The sequence below is a fragment of the Stenella coeruleoalba genome (assembly GCF_951394435.1).
Source record: "Stenella coeruleoalba genome assembly, chromosome: 2".
In the NCBI taxonomy this organism is placed as follows: Eukaryota; Metazoa; Chordata; class Mammalia; order Artiodactyla; family Delphinidae; genus Stenella; species Stenella coeruleoalba.
In genome coordinates, this window is record NC_137147.1 from 108,822,722 (window position 1) to 108,836,611 (window position 13,890).

The following is a 13,890-nucleotide window of genomic DNA, read 5'->3' on the forward strand; positions in this document are numbered from 1 at the left end:
CTACATCTAGATATGGGGCCTAGAGCCCCACCTAGCTGGGGAGATGACCCACCTGGCCATCTTGAAGAAGGAAGAACAGGAGATGTGGACCTGTGCTTCTCAAACTGCCGTTCATCAGATCACCTGGGGGTGTGTTATCATGCAGATTCAGATGGGTAGGTCTGAGGTGGGGCCTGAGAGTCTGCATTTCTAACAAGATGTCAGCGACCGATGCTGTTGCTCCACGGACACACTTGAGTGGTGAGGATGTAGAGCCTCCACACCTGGGACAAGCCTTCTAGGGGTGGCAGTGAGGGTCAGGGCCCCTCCCTGATACCTTTCCCGGTGAGGAAAGAGGCTGAGCAGCAGTGGTTCCTAAAGGTGTGAAAGGTGTTCCATGAGCATGTGTTGTGCCAAAAGAAAAAAGAAAAGTTTGTAATCATGTAAATTCAGGAACCGTGGATTGGCATACAGGAAGTTTATTTCTCACAGGCCTTCTCAGAGCCTTTATTATGCTAATGTGCATTGTAAGCCCCACCCCCACCCCACCACTCCTTCTAAGAAGGGCTACAGCTCACAGTGTTACCCTTACTTGGTTTTGACCTTGGGATGCCTTTGTCCCAGGACACCTTGATTGACTGTGTTACAGGATGCACACTCCAGTGATAGTTTGAGACGTGGTGCCTCAGCCCTGATCCTCTGTAACCAAGACTCTAGTTCTTTGACCACACCTCCCCACAGCCCTGTCACTGAGCAAGTCTGTTTAGAGAAAGACAGGGTGAAGCAGGTGTGGCCCTCTTCTCAGGGAAGGAGAACAAAGGCAGTGCCAGGGGACAGCCCTTTCTCCGACTCCGGGGACTTGCTGGGCTCCGTGGCACCAGACAGCAGCTGGGGCCACTGCTTCACTGAGAGCCTTGGGGCCCCAAAGTCCTGGGATCACTGTTTTTGTTGCTGCAGGTTCCGAGATGGGACTGATCCACCAGTCATGGGTCACTCGAACGGTGGACTTGTTCTCACTTGTGTCTCTGAACCAGCACTGCCCGCAACAGAAGAAAGAAGGTGGGAGCGATTTTCTAAGAAATTAGAACAAGGACCATCAGATAATTCTTTTTTTTAAAAATTAATTAATTAATTTATTTTTGGCTGCGTTGGGTCTTAGTTGCTGCGCGTGGGCTTTCTCTAGTGGCGGCGAGCGGGGGCTGCTCTTGGTTGTGGTGCACAGGCTTCTCATTGCAGTGGCTTCCCTGGTTGCGGAGTGCGGGCTCTAGGCGCGCAAGCTTCAGTAGTTGTGGAGTGCGGGCTAATCAGTTGTGGCTCACGGGCTCTAGAGCGCAGGCTCAGTAGTTGTGGCACACGGGCTTAGTTGCTCCGTGGCATGTGGGAACTTCCTGGACCAGGGCTCGAACCCGTGTCCCCTGCTTTGGCAGGCAAATTCTTAACCACTGCGCCACGAGGGAAATCCATCATCAGAGAATTCCTTACCAACTTGGACTTTGCAGCAAAGGCCCCAGAGTGGATTCTGTAGGAACCAGAAGTATATACGGCATGAACTCTAACATCCCTCAAGGAGCTTACAGCCCAGATTCCCAGAACCTCTTGGAAAGGGCACCAGGATCTCCAGCCCTGGGTGAGAGTCCAGAGCACGGGAACCTTAGTCACAGCCCTGTGTTGGTTTCTCTGGAACGTGTCCCAGGCTGTGGGGTTAGCAATAACAACCCTTCTTAAGAAAATGATTCTCGTGCGTGAGATTGTCTCAGGGGAGAGGCAGGAGGCAGGAGAACGAGGTGTAAGCAGGGAGAGTCCCAGTCAGCAGCTGGTCGGGAGAAGGAGCCCAGCTGGGCAGGCTGGGACTGCGGCAACAGGCAGAAGTAGCAGTCTTCAACCCAGGACGGGGAAGGGACCCCATTGTCTTCTAGGGAATGGTCTGTGGGGAGAAAACCTCAGTCAGAGGGGAAGGGAGAGTAGCTGCCCCCACCTCAGCCCAGCCCAGCCCATATCTTCCTGGACTCTAGGTCCATGGCCGAACCTTCCACAGCTCTGCCACGTCGGCATCCCCGAGTGAGTCTCTGCAGGGATAAGACAGGGCCTGCCCGGGACACACTGGTGGAAACAGATCAGACATACAGGACCTGAGGGGGACCTCACTTCTCTCCAGAACATTCTTTCCAACCCATATCATAGCCTGTATTTTCTCACTGATCCAAGTCTCTGCCACTGTGGTCACAGGCCTCCTGGATCTTAATGTGTCCCGTGAGAAGCACTGAGGGGCAACCATGGAGCTGTGGGATTCATGTGGGGCCCAGGACCTCAGAGCAGACTAGGAAGGGCTCTTAGGGCTCTGCTGGTGCACAGGGAGGGTTCGGGGGAGAGGGCCAGATATGGACAGAAGCACGGGGACTGGCACTGAGGCAGAATGTGCCCCCGGCGAGGGTCAGGTAGAGCATTAGTGAGGACTCAGGAGGTCCAAGTGTGGTCTGAGCTTGACCACAGGCCTTGACAGGTCAGAGGACAATGAACACAGTGAGGGGCTGAGAACAGGAGCCCAGTCCAGGATGGCTTCCAGGTGGTGCTCTGGCAAGTGGCTAAAAGGAATGACTTCAGTTTTTGGCCAGGTTGCTGTAGCTAGCTGGCTACAATGACTGGGGAACAGATCCATCTAGGGATACTAAGGAAGCCACTACAAGGACCCCGAGCGGGGGGCATTAGCTGTGCCCGTGCCTGAACCCCCCAGCCTGTCAGCCCCAGGGCAAGCCCCTGGGCTAGTTCAGTACCTTCTGCTGGGCATCTTGAAAGTCACCTCTCAGCATAGCCTGCAGATCAAAGGGGTGGGTGTTGGGTATGTAACTCAATGTGACAGGATTTTCCCCAGCCTTACTGGGCAAAGAAGGAAAAATAGGAAAGTGCTGGACCCTCCCCCTGCCCCCCTCCACCGAGGCCTGGCTCCTGGACAGCCAGGATCCTCACCACCAATTTCTTCCCTGCCTCCCCAGCACATTCACGTCCCTCTTGGTCACTCTAATTCCTACCATGGCTCCACATGCTGGGGGTAGGGGTGGGGAAAGGCCTGCCTTAGGCCCCTCCTTCCTCATCAAGCATTTGAACAGCCAACAAGTGCTGGGCACTGTGGTGGCAAAGAAGCTATGGGCTGATGACCAACCAGGACTGGGGTGTGAACCTTGGAGGGACTGCTCAGCCCAGTAGGTCCCGTCTCATTCCACCAGCCTGCAACTGGCTGCAGAGCCTGCTGGATTGGGAAAGCCCCAGCTCAGGGGTGGGGCAGGAGCGCGGCTGAGGGAGGGTGTACATGGACCTGGGTCCTCAAGGAGGTGAGCTGGGTCTTCCTTCTATGATGGCCTGATCACTGTTGTCTCCCAGGGTCAAGAGAAAGATGGTGAACCAGCGCCTAAAAGGGTGAAGCCCAGGATGGGGTTTGGAGAACAGGGGGTAAAGTGGGGCACATCCAAAGGAAAAGCAGTGAGCATCTTCTTGGGTCTTCTGCTTGATGGTGCTGCCTGATCCCGTCGTCTCCTACCCCACTGTCTCTCCCCCATCCCACTGACCTGTCCACTAAGAAAAAGCACTTAGGGCTGCCCTGTTTGATCCTGACCATGAGGAACCCCACCCCCACCCTGATTGCCCCATTACAGCTGAGGATGCTTTGGGGTCACTGAGGCTTGGGATAGTGCTGAGAAAGGTAAGCAATGCTGGGGATTACTTCTTATCTGAATGCCACTTTCACCCCGAACGTTACTTCTTATCTTGCTGCCAAGGACCCTCTAACTTTAGCCCCTTTTCAGATCTTCCACCCATGAGTCCACCTGAGTGGAGCTTCCCAATGGTGCCTGGAGAATAAAGGTTGCCAACAGCTCAGAAAAATTCTTCTGTCTGGGATCTTCCCAGACACGTATGTCCCTGTCTTTGGGACTGTTTTTTTAAAAAAACTTTCAAGTGTACTATTCATACAGTAAATTGTGCAAATCACAAGCGTGCAATCTGATGAGTTTTCATAGCCTGAACAACAACAGCATCCAGGTCAAGAAACAGAGAGCAATAGCACACCTCCCTCCCTCGTAACCCCTTCCCGTCTGGGGCCGTGTTGTATTTCACTCAAAGATCCATCACAGAGCTCTGAAATGGTTCCACAGCAGTCTGCAAATGGCAATGGGATCCCAGAAGGCCAACACAGACTTGTGTCTGGCAATGCCAACACGGTGGCATATGCTGCTCTCTGGGGCTACTGGGGATGTGTTACCAACAACCCCTGTGGCAGGGGCAGGGTGTGTGGAAATAAGTGGGGTTGTTTTCTTGTTTTGACTGAAGGAAAAATGTGAGGAAACAGCTCTGGGGAAGAAAGAACTCTTGAGGGCTTGGGCAAGGTGACCTTGATCGAAGTCTTGATGTGCCAGACCCCAGCATCTGCACTTGCAGAGGAAAGGCAGGAGGCTGGGAGAGGGTGAGGCTGGGTGAGGGTGAGGCATGGTCCTTCTCACTCGGACCAAGGCAAGACTGAGACCCTGGGCTCCTGACAAGAGTGGCTGCATACTCTCCAGTAAACCCCTAAACTTCAGCCTCCTCAGCTGCAAAGCAAAGGGGAGGGACACTCAGGCTCCCACGTCCCTCCTTGCGCTGAGACCCTAGGCATCCTGTAACCCCTTTACAAGCATTTCAGGACAACTGGCACTCACCTTCAACTGCGATCAGTGAGGTAGCCGACCTCCAACGATCACTGCTTCCTGGCATTCGCACCCTGGTGTCATCCCCTCCTACATCTTATCAGGGCTGGTGTGTGTAAACAATAGGATACTGTAGACACGAGAGTATGTCATTTCTGAGATTAGCTTATGAAAGTCAATGCACCTCCATCTCAGTCTCTGTCTCTGGTCATTTGCTCTGGAGAAAGCCAGCAGCCCTCTGGAGAGGTCGGTGTGACAAGGAACTGAGTGAGCTCGAGGTGGAGCTAGGAGGCAGATCCAGGTCCAGGCAAAGCTTCAGATGACTGCGGTTCTGGCTGAGAGCTTGACTGCAACCTCAGGAGACAGCCTGAGCCAGAACTGCCCAGCTAAGTCAGTCTTGGAGTCCTGACTCTCAGAAATTGTGTGAGAGAACAAATATTTGTTGTTTTAGCCTGCTTAGTTTTGGGGTAACTTAACAGCATAAGTTAATACAATCCAGCCCTCGACCCATGTCCTAGGGTATTGAAAAAGTCCTCAGAGGAAGCCTGGGCCCCCAGCTCTGGCCTTCAGAGCAGTTTGCTCCCACATTCAGTGTCAGTGGCGTGCTGGAGCTGGCTCATGCTGGCTCGTGAGCGTCGAATGGGATCATACTGATGGTGTGAAATCAGCCACGGCAGAAGTATTTATGCCACAGAAATAGGTGACTACTGTAAATGACTCCTCTCTTGCAGCCAATTGTCAAACATTTATCAGCACACCACTGCCCTTGTCTCCATCCCTGTATCTCTTTAAACAATTATGATATATTTCAAGTTTAAAGAATAAAATAACAACCTCTTGTGTACTGATCACCCATTTTAAGAACTAAAGCACTCATCAATTCAGCAGACACCCCCTGTATCCCTAGTTTCACAAGCTCTTCCCTCCCAACGTGAAGTAAATCACTATTCTGAATTTTATGTTTATCAAGGCCATGCATTTTTGGGTACTTTTACTACATACAGATGTGTTCCTAAACAATATATTGTCCTTTGTGGTAGTAATGTACTGCATGTTTTAGAATTTTATATAAATGGCATTGTAGAGTATGTGTTCCCTGACATCCTACCTCTTTCTCTCAATGTTGTTTATGAGTCATCCATGTTGATATGATTAGCTTTATTTCATTTACTTTTACTTATATACAGTATATTCCATTGTATGACTAGACCACAATTTATCAAGCCACTCTCCTGTCGGTAGGCATTTAAGGTATTTTATTGGGTTGGCCAAAAAATTCGTTCAGGTTTTTCCATAAGATATTATGGAAAAACCCGAAAGCACCTTTTGGCCAACACAATATTTTATTTTTGCAATTAAAAAAATTATTTTTTTATTTTTGCAATTTTGAATAACACACCTATCGGCATTTTAAACTCCTGCCTCTTTTAACACGTGCGAAAGTTTCTCTAACACATTTCCCTGGAAGTGGCATTCCTGGGTCATAGAGTATACATACCTGCAACTTAACAACATTGCCAAATTGCTCACCAGAGTAGCTGTACTTCAAGTCAAGAATGTTCACAGCACCTTCATTCATAATAGTCCAGTTCACATTGCCAATCACTAGGAGAATGGGGAAACAAATATGGTATATCCATACAATGGAATACTACTTAGCAATAAAAAGGACTTAACTGCTGCTACCTGCAGCAACATGGATGAATCTCACAGATGCTATGTTGAATGAAAGAACCCAAAAGTTTATATGAAGTCCTAAAACAGGCAGAATGAGTCTGTGAGGAAAGCAGTTAGAATATTAGTTGTCTCAAGGAGAGGTGGATGAAGTGGGAAGAGGTATGATGGAACCCTTTGGGCTTCTGGAAGGATTCCATGCCTTGACGTGGGTGGTGGTTACCTGGGTATGTATGTCGGTAAAATACATCAAGCTGTATACCTAAGATTGTGCACTCTGTGTGCTCTCTATATGTGGGTTGTTACCCCTCAATTTAAAAAATGTAGAAAACAAAAGCCACAACCAAAGTGGCTGAACCAGTTTACACCCTCACTGGCAGTGAGCCTGCTACTAGGATAGTGAGACTTTTCATTTTGCCTATCTAGGAGGTGTGAAATGGTATCCTACTATGTTTCCCTGGTTATTGGTGAGCCATTCCCATCTTTTGCCCATTTTTCTATTCGCCTCATTGTAAAGTTCTTATATATTTTGGAAATGAGTCCTTTGTAGATCATGTATTGCAAATATACCTTCTACCAGTGTATGACTTGTCTTTTCAAGTTTTAAACATCTTTTGATAAACCAAAGGTTTAAATTCCAATGTGATCAAATTTATCAATTTTCCTTTATACTCTGTGCTTGTTGTTCCATATTTACAGAATTTGCCTGCACTATGAGGTAATAAAAATATTCTCCTAATACTGTTTTCTAAAAAAATTTCCAAGTAATGCTGTATACATTTGTATTTTTAACCCACTTAAAATTTACATTTGTGTATGATGAAAGGTGGCGCTGATCTACTTTCTTTTATCCCACTTAAATGAGCAGGAAAAAGAACAACATGGTTTCTTCTGCACAGAGCTTGGCAAAAGCCAAGTAGACACTATGTGCTCACTTTACCTTGTGGTCTTGAGTTCCTAAATGAATCTCCCTTCTGAGCTTTTCCAACCAGGAAAATTATTTTCTCCCTGCAGTCTCTTTTCTTCTTTTAGCTCTCTGCCTGCTGTGGAGGCACTGAACACCTGAGAATATAAAAGAATACAGGGTCCCCCCTAGTACATGCATTTAAAACTTAGTCCAGCCAATTACAGTTACACTTAAAACCTGTATTGTAAATCTGGGGCTTGACTGCAGAGATGGTGCCAGGCATAGCTGGGCTCAAAGGGTATTTGTTGACTGGGAGAATGGATAATGCTGCCTGTTTGTTCCTGCTACTTCTGCCAGTGACCAGCTGTGGGGACCTGACCAAGTCATTTAATGCCTCCACCTCTGCCCCTTTCCACACCCCTCCCTGTGGATCATGGACATCTTCTAGTCAGGGGTACTGTTCTTCCTGTATAACCTGCAAGCCTGGCCAAGTCAGGGCAGGGAGACAGGACTGACCAAACACATGACTTTGTGCACTCAGCCACCCTTTCCTTCACTGTCTGGTGAGGGCTGGGGTCAGTCAGAAAGAAGTGCACACATCAGGGTGCTGGACATTTTGTACTTAACTGGTTAAGGCTTCAGGCACTGAAGCCAGAAGACTGCCTGGGTTTGAGTCCTCACTCTTCCACTTCTAGCTGGGAATTCTTGAGCTAGTTACTTAATTTCTCTGAGCTTTAGTTTCCTTGTCTGCAAATGGGTTAACAGGTAAAACACTTAGAACTGTGCCAAGCACATAGTAAGTGCTCAGTGAAGATCAGCTATTACTATTACCTGCAACAGAAAGTTTAGGAAGAGGGATTTTATGCAGCAGAAATTTCTGTTCCACGTCACCTGAAAGATCATTTTCTTCTGGCTGGGAGTTTTAAAATATGAAAGAGCTCCCAGATACTGTTCCCTTGGGCACTGTTCCAGGTTTCGGATTCTTATCTTCCTCAGCTTTGGGTCAGGGAAGAGAAAGGGATGGAAAGGATGAGCTGCATGAGGCCCCTGGACATGCTGGGCTTGACTCTTTTAATTTGAATTAGTGACCAAATTTAAAATTAGGAAGATTTCACATTAAAAAAGAAAACGAAACTGCATTTCCAGCTTGTCTTGAAAGATCTGGCTGGGCTGGGACATCATTCCTGCACGGTATCCAACAGATAACTGCCCTTTTAGATGTGCCTTGGGCCTTCTTGGTGCTGTCATCCACCCTCACTTGGCTCCTGGGCTGTAGGTATTTGGGTGTGGCACCCCCTGAGAGGACAAGCAAGATACACTACCTCTGATGAGTTGTCCTATGCTGTTTGTGGGCCAGGGTGAGACTTGTGGGCGGGTTGCTCCTAGAGAAGGAAGAGCCCCAGGTAGGGCCTGGAGTGGGAGGGTTCCAGGGAAGCTAAACCAGAAGGTGTGGTTTCCTGGGCAGCTGAAATGGGCCATCTTGAGGAGGGAGGGCAAGTGGGTAAGGGGTGCCGGGGCCCCGTCTTGCTCTGCCCCTGCAGCCATCACCTCTCTGCCCATGACCTCAGCAACCCAAGGAAGCTCCTGAACGGGGATATTCTATGGATGGAGATTGGCCAACTCTCATTGCTAACACTGGGTCCTTCTGTGGACTTCTACTCCAGCATCTGTTTTTTTTTTTTTTTTTGCTGTACGCAGGCCTCTCACTGTTGTGGCCTCTCCCATTGCGGAGCACAGGCTCTGGACGCGCAGGCTCAGCGGCCATGGCTCACGGGCCTAGCCGCTCCGCGGCATGTGGGATCTTCCCGGACCGGGGCACGAACCCGTGTCCCTTGAATCGGCAGGCGGACTCTCAACCACTGTGCCACCAGGGAAGCCCTCCAGCATCTGTTCTTACCCTCACCTTCTCCCATTACTGTAATACTCCTGCAATCGTAGGCTAGACCTTGCCTTCCTCTCCTTCCATTGCCTCTGCACTCCCTCCCCTTAGCCATTAGATCCAGGCCAGCCTCACCAGCCTGCCGGGAAGGCAGCAGACTTGTCCTCTCAACTTCCAGGAAGAACCTTAAGCATAGTAAGTGCTTTATAAAATAGTATTATGTTGATGAGGTAACACATATACAACCCTTGGTAATGCTCAACAAACGCTGATTCCTTTCCTCCCCACCCCAATCCCTTGTTTCCCCCTTTTTTTCTGTCAAACCTCTACTAAGTCTCTAGTAACATCTCAAAATTTTGAGACCTGATACTGCCATTCCCCTGTTTACAATTCTTAATAGTTCCCTGCTGTCTGCAAAATAAAGGCCTTTCACAAAGTGGGCCCAAGCTTCCCTCCTGCGGTATCGGCACGCATTATCCTCCATCCTGGGCAGATTGAGCCACTCTGTTCAGTCCTCCTTCTCAGTCTTTGCTTGATCTCCCTGCCTGGAACGCCACCTCCGCCTCTGTGCCTGACTGGGGCTTCCGGTCCGCTCCCGCCCCGGCTACCCCAGGACGCCTTTCCTGACAACAGCCCAACCCACGGTGGTCTCTCTCGCCCTGTGACCCCCGCTGTCTCTTGTCCCCTCTCCGAGAAGTTTCCTATTGCAGCCTGGAAAGAGCGTCGGAAGCGGTTTCGTCAGGTAACTGTGGTGCAGAGAGGACCCCTGGTGTCTTTGGAACTTTCCGGAATCCCCAGACGCCCGCGCACCCAACTCCCCACCCCACCCCCGTTCCAGCACACGGAGCAGCCAATCTAGAGTGAGTGTGCCTGCTGGAGCCTGGGAGTGAAGGCTCGGACATGGGCGCGTAGGGTGGGCTCTTGCCCTGGAGGGGTCCTTGGAATAAAAGGAGCGTGGACGCTGTAAAGACGGCTTTACTGACAAAGCACATGGCCGCCCCGTCGCAGGAGCTTGTGAATCGCGTCCTATTTCATAAGGGTTAAACTGAGGCCCCAAAGAGGTAAATGACTTGACCAGGGTCACTAGGTGAGTGGCATGCCCCACTTGGGCCCCTGGCTCTCGTGTGTGTGTGCGTGTGTGTGCGTGTGTAAGCCGTGGCCCGCAACGGCTGCAGCCGCCGAGCCCGCCTCCGTTCGGGAGCCCGGCTCCGGGTGGGCGGTGGAGCCCTCCGCCCGGCCTGGTGGAAGGGGCGGGGCCCCGGGCGGGGCCGACACAGGTGCTCCGCATACGGCCGGCGGGGGGGAAGGGGCGGCTCCGCGGGGCTTTATAAGCGGCCCCGGGTGCACGGCTGTGCGCGGCTCGCTGCAAAGATAGTGCCCACGTGTCTGTACGTCCCTCGCCGCGCCGGCCAGACGCCTGCCGGCCGGTCCGTCTGTCCCGCTGGGCCACGCCAGCCCCATGGCGTTCCCGCTGGTAAGAGCTGCTCACCGCCCGCCCGGGCGGGGCTGGGCGGGGCCGCGGTCCGTGTCGCGGCAGCTAACGGTCCGCGCGCAACCTCGGCCGGTCCGCGCGCAACCTCGGCCGGTCCGCGGTACCCTCCTTTCCCGCCCCCACCCGTGCGCGCAAGTCCCGGGCGGGGCGCGGGTCACGTGCCCGCGAGCGTGGGGCCTCGTGGAGGGGTGTGTGGCGAAGGGGGGGGTAGGGAGCCTCCTCGTGACTCAGGGCCTTTGGGCTTAAAGGCGCCGCGGCCCTCCGGGGGCGGCCGGTGGGGCCTCCGAGCTGCGTTGCAGACGCCCGTTGGCCTCGAGTGTCTGTCCAGACGGGAGCAGACCGGACGGAAGGGCGCCCCCGCGCCCGGAACATTTCCTTTTCCCGCAGCCGTCGCACGTGAGAGTCTAAGCCACAGGCGCTCCTGGGAGCTCACGCGCCTGGCAGCGACCCCCGCGAATCTCGTTCGTACCCAGTGGGCAGCGGGGAAGGGCGGCCGGGGCGGGGCGGGGCTGCTGGCGGCGAAGACCTTTGCGCTGGGCCTCGGGTCAAGGGAGAGCGCCACGACGGCAGTGGGCGCGTCTCCTTTAAGGCGGAGGGATTAGGCCCCTCGTGCCGTCCGCGCGCGCTTCTTTGGCCCGTGAGGTCACGTGGCTTCACACGTTCGTTAGGCGCAGGAGCTGGAGTTCTGGGGCGGGGTTGGCTAGGTAGGGTCGGGCGCTGGAGGGTGGCCGGCACGTGCAAAGCGGCTTTGCGCTGGGGAGCCCCGCGGCACAGAGGTAGGTCCTGGGGGCATGGGCGGGGGTCCTGCAGGCCGCGGAGGTGCCCCAGGCGTGGAGCTGACCTAAGCCGCGCCAGCTTCGGTTTTCCCCACCCCGAGTTCTCTGACCGCGGAGAAGCGTGCGTGTGGCCTTGGCTTTGTCATTCTCTCAGCCCAAGACCAGACCAGGTTCCCAGACTCGGGTGGGTGTTGGCGCGGGCCCAGCGCTGGTTTCGGGTTTGGCGGAGCAGTGGCTGGGGGCACAGCCTGGTTGCTTCGCTTGGTCAGTACGCAGGTTAGAAAGGCCTGTGCCTGCACTGAGCCCCCGGGGCGGGGAGGGGGGGTACTCAGACCAGGAAAAGGTTACTCACCTTTGGTTGTCCCACTTGGCGTCATTCCCCGGTTTTTTCTTCGCGTGAGTGTTGTCTGCAGTCAAGTCGACCCTGACTTTCTTGCGTCATTGCCAGAGGACCCGGGCAGGCCAGGGTCCTTGTAAGTGGCCCAGCGCCGCCCACAGGACTGAGAAAGCCCGAGCGGATACTTGCGCTCTGGAGCACGTCCTCGCGTGCACGGGTTATTTTTTGGTGGCATTTCGCACGGTGCAAGCGGTCCTGCGCTATGATTGCGCTCGCGAAGCAAGTGGGAAGCACGGAGACTCCACGACAGCGCTCAGAGCCGGGGGTGCCGGCTGTGACCCCCTCCCCCACCCCACCCCGCAAGCCCGGCTCTGCTTAGCGCTGCATTTCGTTGGCAGCTGCCTCCTTTGGTCTCCCTGGCTACCGATCTGCTGCCTTGCTCTCTCGCTGGCACCTGAGTAAACTGCTGGGCGAGGGGCGAGGGGCGAGGGGGGGTTCGCTGGTATCCACAGGTGTACCGCCTGCCTCTGGTCTGCCCCTCAGGTGACGGTGCTGACATGTGCCAGCTGGAAGTGTCTGTCTCCTGAGAATAGTTTGCACCCTTAGGCTCAGGTTCTGTTTGAGCTTAGGGACACAGGCTGGGTTAAAAACAAAAATAAATCGCAACAGGCGGAAGGAAACCTTGGAAACTTCAGGCTGGTGGTGGTTTTCCTGGTTGGTTGGTTGGTTTTTGTCGTAGGTAGAAGGGAAGTGGAAGGAAGTTCTGCTTCTGGAGCTCCGTGGAGCTCAGGGCTGTCGGAGCCCCTCAGGAGAGTAGAGTTCAGGGCTGACCGCGGGTCTTGGAGCGTCCTCGTTGAGCTCGCTTTGAGCTGCACTGTATTCCCGTTGCTGCAGTTTGGCTTTTGCCACAGCGATGTAATTTAAACTTGAGGAGTGGTTTGGCAGTACGTGCTCGGTTTATAGAACTAGGATTAGGAAGTTGACTACCCTATAAAGTCAGTCTTTATAGTATAGAAATACTTGCCATCCCGCCTCCGGAGGGTTGTCTTATAAGCATCCCGCTGGCCCAGGCTCCCCTGTGGGGAAGGGGAACTGTGCCGGCCTGTACAGCCGGCAGGAGGTTGGAGAGCGAATGCGTGTGTCGAGTGACCATGGAAACATGAGCAGTTTGGATTGAGCCTTAGGCACTTGGTGCAGGAATGTTTCTGTGGTCTTGTCTTTCTTTCCTGCGGTCCCAGTACCAGTGTCTGTGAGTCAGTAAGTGGAGGAAGGTGATAAAAGTAGTGCGGCTCCATGCTCAACACCCAACTTGTTAAGAAGTTAATGATAATAGCTGTCTTTGTAAGTTTTTTCAGGGGTGACCAAGCAACTTATTTTGTTTTTAATCCTTAAAATGGGTTACAAACCCAAATCCCTACAGGGGCCTGAGGTAACAGAAATGAGTAAATGGAAAGAAAGTAGAGTAGTGCCTACTGAACTACAGAATTTGCTTAAAGGAGAGCCAGTAGCCTGGTTCTTGGCCATGCAGAAGTGTGGGCCCAGAGTTCATGGATCTTTGACTTTTTTCCTAGTTAAGCTGCCAATCTCTGTTTTTTACATGTAGCAATTAAAAAATTGAGAACACTGGATGGTTCAAAGTCTCTGAAGATTGGATTCAACCTGAGGGCTAGTTTGGGGTCTTTGTCTTAAAACATCCCTTTTAGATTTTCTCCCTATTTTGCAGATGATGAAACAGGCTTAGAAATCAAGTCAGGAGGCTATCAAGTGATAAAACCAGTGTGTGAACCTACGTTTTTCTGGTGCCATAGCTGAACCTATGGTATTATGTGTATTCCCGTATGTCAGAGGGGTCAAGGGGTTATTGGTGGTGTGCATTGTATAGAAATGCAGTGGTCTATGGGCTGGTCACATTCATAGGCAAAGTGAGCCTTAACTGCATTGGAGGGAATCTCTGGTTGCTGTGGAAGTCAGTGTGGGTCTTCTGAGCGTTAGCACAGCAGTGTTGATGTCAGGAGGAATGTGCTGTGTCTATCATTCCATAATGTGTGTCAGAGCAGTTAGCTGATTCTGAGAGAGCCAGAGGTCTGGAGAAGTCAGGCTCCTCCCACTGTGGGGGTGACCCTCCCAAACCTCTACACAAAAGACTGTCCTCTTTCAGGACAGTTAAATTTCA

General features: G+C 52.4%; 1 protein-coding gene and 1 long non-coding RNA gene across 15 annotated transcripts in view; one reads left to right on the forward strand and one right to left on the reverse strand.

Moving 5' to 3' along the window:
* Window positions 1–559: 559 nt before the first annotated feature.
* LOC307181801 lies at window positions 560–13,698 on the reverse strand. 4 transcript variants are annotated; one of them, XR_013827051.1, is made up of 6 exons: window positions 11,733–13,698; window positions 7,267–7,388; window positions 4,665–4,782; window positions 3,290–3,382; window positions 2,751–2,789; window positions 560–1,903 (listed from the first exon to the last, which is right to left on the reverse strand). It is a non-coding gene; the product is annotated as an uncharacterized lncRNA (long non-coding RNA). The 4 variants fall into 4 exon arrangements; XR_013827053.1 differs by having other exon boundaries at window positions 4,665–5,057; XR_013827052.1 differs by lacking the exons at window positions 2,751–2,789; window positions 3,290–3,382 and having other exon boundaries at window positions 4,665–5,057.
* The window catches only part of CPEB1 (cytoplasmic polyadenylation element binding protein 1), a 99,107-nt gene continuing 95,474 nt past the window's right edge, over window positions 10,258–13,890 (forward strand). For 4 of the 11 annotated variants that reach the window (XM_079912644.1, XM_079912645.1, XM_079912647.1 and 1 more), the window contains exon 1: window positions 11,134–11,380. Coding sequence is in view for 2 of the 11 variants with exons in the window: in XM_079912639.1 (XP_079768765.1) it covers window positions 10,572–10,586 (15 nt within the window). In the remaining 9 variants the exon portion in view is untranslated. Of the gene's footprint in view, window positions 10,587–10,808; window positions 11,066–11,133; window positions 11,381–13,890 lie in introns of those variants that run through there. The other 7 variants (XM_079912639.1, XM_079912648.1, XM_079912649.1 and 4 more) reach the window with 5 other exon arrangements.